Below are 9,984 nucleotides of genomic sequence, written 5' to 3'. Positions count from 1 at the left end.
GCAGAAAATATATGTAAATCATATATCTGATACAGTTGTGTGATCAATTTATAACTCATTAAGGTACATCGATTTAGAAATAAATATTTTATAATCTATTTTACCAAGTAAAATACAAGATGACCAATAAACACATGAAATGATACTCAACACATCATAAATAAGAGAAATGAAAATTTCATAAGAGAAATGAAACTTCAAGACTACCATTTCCCACTCACTAAAATGACTGTAATCAGAAAGACTAACAATAATAGATGAGGATGTAGAGAAACTGGAACTTTTGGTCACTGACTGTGGAATGTTAGTGGGGGCAGCCATTTTGGAAAACACTTTTGCAGTTTCTTAAAAAGTGAATTTAACATATATCCCAGTCACTCTACCCTTATGTATCTACCCAAGAGACATGAAAATATGTGACCACTCTAACATTTGCCTGTCTACATATTTACAGCAGCATCATTCATAACCCAAACCTAGAAACAGCCCAAATAATCCCTGTTGAACGTATACATGAAATATTTATGTTATACAAATATTAAAAATGAATATTTCCATTCATACACATTTTAATAGTTTTTATGTAACTCTATGCTAAAGTATTATTCTTATGAAGTCCTGTAAATAATTATATCTATCTTAACACATTCCCAAGAATATGTACATATATATAATTACAAATCTTCATCCCTTCAATTTTCAGCCCAGATACAAATCTGGGTTGAAATTCTATCTTTACCATTCTTAACTCTGTGCTCCCAAGCTAATTACTTAAATCTATCCTAGAAAACATTAGCAATGGTATACACCTTAAAGGATTTTGTTGAGGGAGATAAAATATTTAAAATGCTTAGCACTGGGCTAGAGCCACATTATTCCTTAATAAATCATAACCGGAATTACTATTTATCATATTTGGGTTTTATCTGAAGACCTAGTTTTTACTAACACTCATGGGGTAGGGAAGGAAGTCATTTGGTGAAGTTGGGAAGGAAGTCATTTGGTGAAGTTGAGAAAGTTACTTCTGCCTTCCCAGCTGTCTGGCTTCAAGTTTTTCACTTAATCTTTCAGACCCTCAATTGCCAAAATCTGTAAATGAGGATCATGTTATTTATCTCACAGGACTTCAGATTAAGAAAATTACATGAATGCGCTTTGTAAATTGTGAAGTACAATGAAATTATAAAGCACCATATTATTGTGACCTCTGTCTCTATCCTCACCACCCACAGTATGTTTATATGAAACCAGAAACTCTATCCCTAAGGTACTGTGGAGTCATTGCTCAATCTCTAAGTTGATAATGAAAGAATATTTTCATGACCATGGTGGTAGTGGCAAGTCATTTTTGAAATAAATTTTATTTCCTTGCTTTTGAACACAAAGTGAGAAGAACCATGTCACTCCCTATCTGAAACACTCTCTGCCTGTCCTCATGAGCTATCAGGCTCAGCTAAATATGGCCCTGGCCACTATGCTAATAATCCCCGTTGGTTCTGAGACCTCCATCCACCACCACCGATGTGACATTCTTTGTGTTCAAATGTCTAGCTGACGTCTGATGCTTAAAACAGCCCATGCTTTCACCCCCTCTGCATTGTCACAGCCCTGGATCACCACTCTTAAAAGGCTACTTCAGCCACTCCTAGCACCAGTTGCCGACCAGTCTGCCCTCTGGCCTCCCTGCCTGCCACTGGCTGCCTTGAATGCCTGGTTCTTCCAGCTCTTTGGGAGTCTGACGAAGCAGGGACCATGTCTACCTTTGGCTACAGAAGAGGACTTAGTAAATATGAATCCATCGATGAGGATGAACTCTTGGCCTCCCTGTCAGCTGAGGAGCTGAAGGAGCTAGAGAGGGAGCTAGAAGATATTGAACCTGACCGCAACCTCCCGGTGGGGCTAAGGCAAAAGAGTCTGACTGAGAAAACCCCCACAGGGAATTTCAGCAGAGAGGCACTGATGGCCTATTGGGAAAAGGAGTCCCAAAAACTCCTGGAGAAGGAGAGGCTGGGGGAATGTGAAAAGGTAGGCTCCTTGGGACTTTTCCTTAGCTTCTCCCACTGCCCCACCCCCACCCCAAGCCCAGTCACTCTTGCTTCCTCTAACTTTTCAGTCCCCATGACTTTAACATTTTTATAATCCATTTGTACAGATCATACTAGGTAAAAATTCTTAGCTGAGCTTTTTTTTTTTTTTTTAATTAACTAAATGTGGGAACCTCAAGAGGAAAATAATTCACAATCAAGGTATGAGTTTAAATGTTTTGCCAATCATAAGTCTTATTTGAGTTGCAAGTTGGTGACAAGGCATAGTATCTGTTTCTGTGATTCCTTTTCAGTTCCGTTTGTTTTGTGTTGTTTTTACTGCAGTAATGGCTACAGGAAAAATAGTTACATGTTTCCAACACCAAGAACTGTGGGCTGGTGGGATGCACATGGGACTGAGCCAAGGGACTTATTACTAGTCCTGCTCTGTCCCCAAACAACTAGACTTTGACTAGATGGTCACTTCTGCAGGATTCTTTCTATCTGTCCATTGAGGGAACTCAGTACAGTGTTTCTTTTGTGAATCAAGAACCCCTTTGAGATTTTGATAAGTTCTAGACCTCTTCAAAAAAATGCACATGTACATGTGCAAACGCACACACACACATACACACACAACACACACATGCACACTTTTGCATATAATTTCACAAAATGATGAAAGTCCTCTGAAGACCCAGGTTAAGTACACTCATGTGGATCATCTCTGAGTCCTTCCTATTAAATGATGGTGATTCTGAGGCTAGGAAATGTGGTCTTATCAGAGAGCTCAAGTTTATTAAGCTCTTGTGTACTGCCCAGTAAACAGTAACTTTGAATCTGCCAAAGAATCATTAGTGGAAGGAAGTTCAAAAACAATGCTCTGGAAAAGTCATTAGATCAAGAAGAATGTTATAACAAGAAATGTTAGTATAAGAAATAAAATCTTGAATTTGTGGAAGAATACAAATCAGGAGAATAGTTTAAGATTCCTGCACTCAATAGAAATTGCCTACAATCAAAATGGTTTCAAACCATCCACAAGCTGCCATAGTACCAACCCGGGTGCTGTTGGGTGATCTTGATGATAGGTGTGTAGGCCACATTTGCAGCAAGATAAATATGTGTGAGTTTTGTCCATGTCAATCATTGCAGGAAGGGTCACTGGGATTAGGACAGGGTCTGCCAAAGCCACAGTCATGGCCATATTGAAAAGCTAGAAGGGGAAATGAGAAGGGACACATATGACCAGTTAGGATTTGGGCCAGTCAATTCCTCCACAACCATAACGTTAAGAACTTTTTTAAAATTTAATCTGGTGTGGGAATGAGTGTTAAAAGTCTGGTGAAATAAAGTGGCATGTTTATTAGAGTTATTAAAGAATATCCTTCATTAAAAGAATAAAATTGTCTTTGGAATATTCAGGACATATAGCCAACTACAGCAATAACCCGACAAAGGCATTTTAACGTCATAATGTCAGGACAATGGTGGGAACCAAAGGACAAGCTGTTGTCAGCTGTTGGTGAAACCCACCGGATCCTGCCAAAGGTTTTGCTAATCTCTGCCAATGGCTTATCAGCCCAATTAGAGAGGCTGTCTTGTTTATGAACTTTGATTCCCTTCTCGGCTAGTTAACTTTCCTCCCACTCCACTTTCCCGGCTGGCCAGCTGTCTCTCTAGTCACAAGGAGTGCAGAGCAGAAGCTTGCTGATGGAGGGTGTAAATCCATTCCCAGCACAGGAAAAGACTCAAAGCAGCTAAGGGGGGCGGAGGAGCAGGGCAGCTGCATAAGTGACGAGTTATGCAGCAAGGACCATGAGAAGGAGCTGGGGGTCTTGGGGTCAGGCTGCTGGCTCTGTAAAGGCTTATGAAAATCCTGTGCAACACCTGACTTCTGCCCACCCTGGTTTACACAAATGTGTGCTGAGTGAGAGCCCCGGGGGCCTGGACCCACACCATCCAGAAATCCAGCTCCCCTCACTTGAATAACTGCGGGATCTTGGCAGGTGCCAGTTTCTTCATATTATCTCATTTCATTCTTACCCCTCTGAACCACAGAACTGAGCCTAGGAGAAGTTAAGAAACTTATTTGAGGTTAACAGCTTGGAAGAAAAACTGAAATTCAAACTAGGTTCTGTTGGCACAAGAACTCTGGTTCTTAAAATTGTGGGTGCCCAACCAATAGCGTCAGCATCACCCAGGAACTTCTGGGGGCTGCAAGTTTCAGGGTTCCCTGAATGACAAATGTCTTCTGAATGACAAACTCTGAGAAGGGGACCCAACAGTCCTCCAGGGGATTATGACTTTAAGAATCACTCAATTAGTACTATAGTTTCCTTGACACAATAAACTTAGTGAGTCATCTAAAGTTGAACAGTTTTTTGTTTTGTTTTGTTTTGTCTTATGGGCAAAAATACAATGAGAACTAAAAACCAAGCCACTTGCCTCTTTTGTTGATGTAATGATGCCAGGGAGGCAATCAGAAGAAATGACTGGCCACCTCCTTCTCGTTGCATTTCCCATTCTTTAAAAGTATGAGCTTCTCCCTGTTCCCTCCCTGACCACCTCCTCCTTACCTCACCACGCATCTTCTCACCTCCATCCCTCAAAGGACCAGGGTTAACCCCAAAGTAATGGTGAACAGGATATCTATACGCACCAGTGCAGGAATGATTTATAAAGGAGGCAAAATTTGTTTCTGAACCTCCCCTTGACCTCCATTCTCTAAGTCCCGTTTGGCCTTGTGACGTTCTCCTAGACATTCCCCCTGTGAGAAAACTGATCATCTCAGATGACTCAGGACTATCTAGATTTTAGAACTAAAAATCCTGCATCTTAGGCAACTCCTTAGACGAAGGCACACAAAGCAGGACAGTTGACTGCCTTATCTCTACCTGACCTCATCAGTACTTTCTCTAACGTCTAGTCCCAACAGTAAGCAGCTGTTAACTGATGTCAGGTAAGCAAACCTGACACAGTCCCTGCTGTCACCCAGCTAATAGTTTATTGGAAAAAAATGACAAGTATTTATAATAAAGTGTGATAGGTAGTTAGTTGGGGGAGATAAAATAATATGGGGAACACACTGCAGGGATAACTTGAAGGGACATCAAAGAAGGCTTTCTGGATGAGGCAACATTTAGGTGTTACATGACAACTCACTTTGCTAGATAACAGGAGCAGACAGGATTATCTTTCCAGGTGTATTTTGAGGGGGAAACATCTCTTGCAAGTAGAACCTAGAGGACGTCAGAAAACCAAAGGGCATAAAATATAATAGTGGCATAAAAGGCAGCATAACTTGGAGTTTGACTCCTTTCCTCCAAAGGCTAAAACAACTAAGACACATTTGTAAACATGTGCGCACACACACATAACTAACATGGCCTAGGATTATAAGAACATATGTCAAGGGATTTGGGATAGTAGTGAGAACTGTCTGTCTGCAATCCTTCCTTCCTCCAGGTAATCCATTTATTCCACTGCTGGCCCTTTCTTGCTCCTCATCTATGCCAAGAGTTTTGACCAGAGCCAAACTCTGTCTTTTGTGTTGTTGGGATGTGACTGGTAGAGAGCTGCCACCAAAGCCCCCCCTTATACACACTCACACACACACACACAGAAAGAGAGAGAGAGAGAGAGAGAGAGAGAGAGAGAGAGAGAGAGAGAGAGAGAGAGAGAGAGAGAGAGAGAGAGAGAGAATCCCTGTTCTTCCTGGTCCCAAAGAAGCAAGTAAATTAAGACTGGACAAGTCATCCCAGGAGGGGCTGACCCCTTCCCAGGCCATCACTTGGTGCCGCCACTCCACACAAGTGGATCTCTGGAGCCTATTTTGTGATAGCAACTGGGCAAACAAACTTGGAGACAGCTGCAGTGTTTTCCAAAGCTTGATCCACATGCCTCAGGCGGCAGCAGCCCTTGGAGTCGAAAACAACTTTCCAAAGTAGAGGGAAGAATCAGAGCTTTGGGGACAGGGGAGAGCTCAAGGGCTTCAGAGAGGATAAAGGACTTGAAAGACGGCATGAGGGAAAATCAGGCTCTGTCAACACTTTCCAGACTTTTTTCTTTTTAAACTCTTTTTAGTTGTAGGTGGACACAATATGTTTATTTAATTAATTATTTATTTTATGTGGCGCTGAGGATGGAACCCAGCGCCTCATACGCACTAGGCAAGTGCTCCACTACTGAGCTACAACCTCAGCCCGACTTTTGAAAAAGAAAAAAGGGGTCATGTGGGTGTCTTTGTACAGTGAATCCCATAAACAGAAAAGACAAAGACAGCATGAAACTGTGTTTACCTGAAAGTCCTTCATAACTCATACATGTGAAATAAGTCAAGACTGGGCAATGACTTGCTTCACGATTTTCTACTGTTCTCTGCTGATCTATGTGACTGGTTAGAATCTGGTGAGTGCCAGAGTGATCGTTCCCTCCTGATCTTCTGCAGTCCTTCTCACTTAAGCCTGAGCTCACTGGAGATTTTCAGGTGATTGCTGGAAAAGGTGATCTGAATGTTTTTCTGCATAGAACCTGGTTTTGACCTCCCTACTGCTGGAAGATGTGGAGCATCTGGGTCCCTATACCCGACTCTACCACAGAAGTAGATAAACGTGCGGAGCAAATGACACCCCTGCTTCTGTCTACACTGAGACAAGAGGGGGAGAAAGCAATTGGCCCCAGTCACATCTGCTATTTGGGGGAGAGTTTTTGAACATTAGATAAAGCAAACACATTACCATAGTATATATGATGAAGAAATTAGAAAGAACAGAGGGCTGATCCCAGATGGGTGCCTGGATTTGCTAAACTCTAAGTAGACAAGAAGTTAAGTAGTGCAGAGCCCATAGTGAAGAGACAGATTAAATTATCAGTGGTTTTCCAAAACTGAGGTTCTGACTTATTTGTTCACAATGGCAAAATGATAATATATTTGTACTCAGTAAGTCAAATGCTTGATATTCTGTGCAAAACAAATGTGCTTAGAAAAAGTTGTTTGATGGTTATGCAACAAAATGTTGACCTTGGTTCCCTGAACGAGAGAGGTCAGAAGCAAGGGATTATTAGCATTTTTCATTGTAGACTCGTCGCTTGTAAGGTGTTATCGTTATATATTAATAAAATGTGCATTAAAACTCTTTAGGTTGCAGAAGAAGACAAAGAAGAGAGTGAGGAAGAGCTGATCTTCACAGAGAGTAACAGTGAGGTTTCTGAGGAGGTCTATACAGAAGAGGAGGAGGAACAAGAGGGGTCCCAGGGAGAAGAGGAGGAAGAGGATGAAGAGGACAGTGAGGAGGAAGAGGAAAGAACCATTGAAACCCCAAAAGGTATTAATGGAACTGTTAACTATGATGATGTCAATTCTGACCACTCCAAGCCAAAGACATTTAAAAGTCAGATAGAAAATATTAATTTGACCAACGGCAATAGCGGGAGAAACACAGAGTCACCAGCTGCCATTCACCCTTGTGGAAATCCTACGGTTATTGAGGATGCTTTGGAAAAGATTAGAAACAATGACCCCGACACCACAGAAGTCAACCTTAACAATATAGAGAACATCACAACGCAGACCCTCGCCCGCTTTGCCGAGGCCCTCAAGAACAACACGGTGGTGAAGACGTTCAGCCTGGCCAACACGCACGCCGATGACAGCGCGGCCACGGCCATCGCGGACATGCTCAAGGTCAACGAGCACATCACCAACGTCAACGTGGAGTCCAACTTCATCACAGGAAAGGGGATCCTGGCCATCATGAGGGCTCTCCAGCACAACACGGTGCTCACCGAGCTGCGCTTCCACAACCAGAGGCACATCATGGGCAGCCAGGTGGAGATGGAGATCGTCAAGCTGCTTAAGGAGAACACGACGCTGCTGAGGCTGGGATACCATTTCGAGCTCCCAGGACCAAGAATGAGCATGACGAGCATTTTAACAAGAAATATGGATAAGCAGAGACAAAAGCGGATGCAGGAGCAAAAACAGCAAGAGGGATATGATGGAGGATCCAACCTTAGGACCAAAGTCTGGCAAAGAGGGACGCCTGGCTCTTCACCTTATGCATCTCCCAGGCAATCTCCCTGGTCATCCCCCAAACTCCCCAAGAAAGTGCAGACGGTGCGGAGCCGTCCTCCATCTCCTGTGGCCACACCCCCTCCTCCTCCACCTCTTCCTCCCCAAAAGTTGCCTCCGCCTCCTCCTCCGCCCCCTCCTCCTCCACCTCCTCCACCTCCTCCTCCTCTCCCAGAGAAAAAGCTTATCACCCGAAACATCGCAGAAGTCATCAAACAACAGGAGAGTGCCCAGCGGGCACTGCAGAATGGACAGAAAAAGAAAAAAGGGAAAAGGGTTAAGAAACAGCCAAACAATATCCTCAAGGAAATAAAAAATTCTCTGAGGTCCGTGCAAGAGAAGAAAATGGAAGACAGTTCCCGACCGTCTACCCCACAGAGATCAGCTCATGAGAACCTCATGGAAGCAATCCGGGGAAGCAGCATAAGACAGCTAAGGAGGGTAAGCCACCCCAGAACAGAACTTCAGGCACAGATTTAATAAATGAGTTTTCCCCCGTTGCCTGGTGGTACCAAAGTCACCTCTCCAAATACTTAACTAGTATTTTAAATATTTTAGTATGGGAGAGCATGGATACCAAGGGGTAGACACATGAATAAGCACATTTCCATTTGACAGGTGCCTGAGCCACCTGCTGCATCTCAGTCCTATGAGGGCCAAGACCCCTTTAAGACATTCCATTATATAAAAAGTCCAGTTTCCTTAATAGGAAAGTCAAGGAGTATAGTCTACATTCCAAGAGGATTCATCACTTGTCAAAAATTTTACACAAAATTGCAGGAGGGACAACCCGATCTATAATATAAAATGTGAATATATGTGCAGCATTAATTAATCTATATTTGCTTTTTTTCTCAGAAAATAGTGCTAGAGATAGACCTTTTAGATATCTATGTATTTGTGTGTGTATGTGTGTGTGTCTACGCATGTGTATGAATTTCTTTTTGTGTTGATTCATTGAAAGAAAATTCCCTGTATTTGTAGGTGGAAGTTCCAGAAGCTCTTCGATAAAAACACAGTTTCTAGAAGAGTATGCAGAACTGTTCAATGGTGTTAAGTAAAATACATCGTGAGATGTTTTTTTAATTGTCTTCTTTAATTTGAAATGTTCTCTGACTTTAAAGATAGCTTCACCCAGAAATTTCGAAGAGAATTTAAAGAAACAATCAGCATGTTTCTTCTGTAAATATGAAAATAAAGTTTTTTTATGTCGTGAGATTTGTGTGGGCAAGAAGTGGTTAAAGATGCTCTTCATATCTCTGGATGTGTTGGTGACGCTGAGCTGTCAGGAGTTTAAGAAATGTGCTGTTATTTTTGTAATCTAAATAAATTTGGATTGAAGGGCTTCTTCTTTTTTTAAAAAGTCAAACTAATATTTTTCTGTGAGTTGGTACATTTGTCAGGTATGTATGTAACATTGCTGAATATTAAAAATATTACATTCTCACTCAAAAGGTTTGAGTCCTTAGCATTTGCCTTTCATTTTTTCCTCATATCTAAGAAAATTTGACCATATCTCTTTCTAAAGGACTGGGATCAAGAACTTTCTTTTAAAAAGTTCACCAGGCACTGTGGTGAATGCCTGCCATCCCAGGATCTTGGGAGGTTGAGGCAGGAGGATTGCAAGTTTAAGGCCAGTCTGGGCCTTAGTGAGACTGTCTCAAAATTAAAAATATTTTTAAAAAAGAATGGGTGTGCACTTCAGTGGTAAAGCACCCCTGGGTTCATTCCCGCCTCCCCCCCCCCCCCCCTGCAAAAAAAAAAGGTTCTTGTAAAAGTAAAAGGATATCATTCTGGATTAATTGATATTAGAGTCAGGAAGACAGAGGATTTTACTGTGTTTCCATAAGTATAATGGTAGCCAGAAGTTAGTTCAGTCATCTATTA

The 9,984-nt window shown here is 42.0% G+C and overlaps 1 protein-coding gene across 1 annotated transcript; it reads left to right on the top strand.

Moving 5' to 3' along the window:
* The first annotated feature begins 1,630 nt into the window (after window positions 1–1,630).
* On the top strand, window positions 1,631–9,442 carry LMOD2 (leiomodin 2). The gene is made up of 3 exons (XM_079150255.1): window positions 1,631–2,025; window positions 7,168–8,538; window positions 9,082–9,442. Exons 1-3 carry the CDS (start codon window positions 1,753–1,755, stop codon window positions 9,106–9,108), a joined length of 1,671 nt encoding a protein of 556 aa, XP_079006381.1. The 5' UTR covers window positions 1,631–1,752; the 3' UTR covers window positions 9,109–9,442.
* The last annotated feature ends 542 nt before the right edge of the window (window positions 9,443–9,984 follow it).

Source organism: Sciurus vulgaris (assembly GCF_902686455.1).
Source record: "Sciurus vulgaris genome assembly, chromosome: 8".
Classification (NCBI taxonomy): domain Eukaryota; kingdom Metazoa; phylum Chordata; class Mammalia; order Rodentia; family Sciuridae; genus Sciurus; species Sciurus vulgaris.
This window is presented reverse-complemented; position numbering and strand designations above follow the sequence as displayed.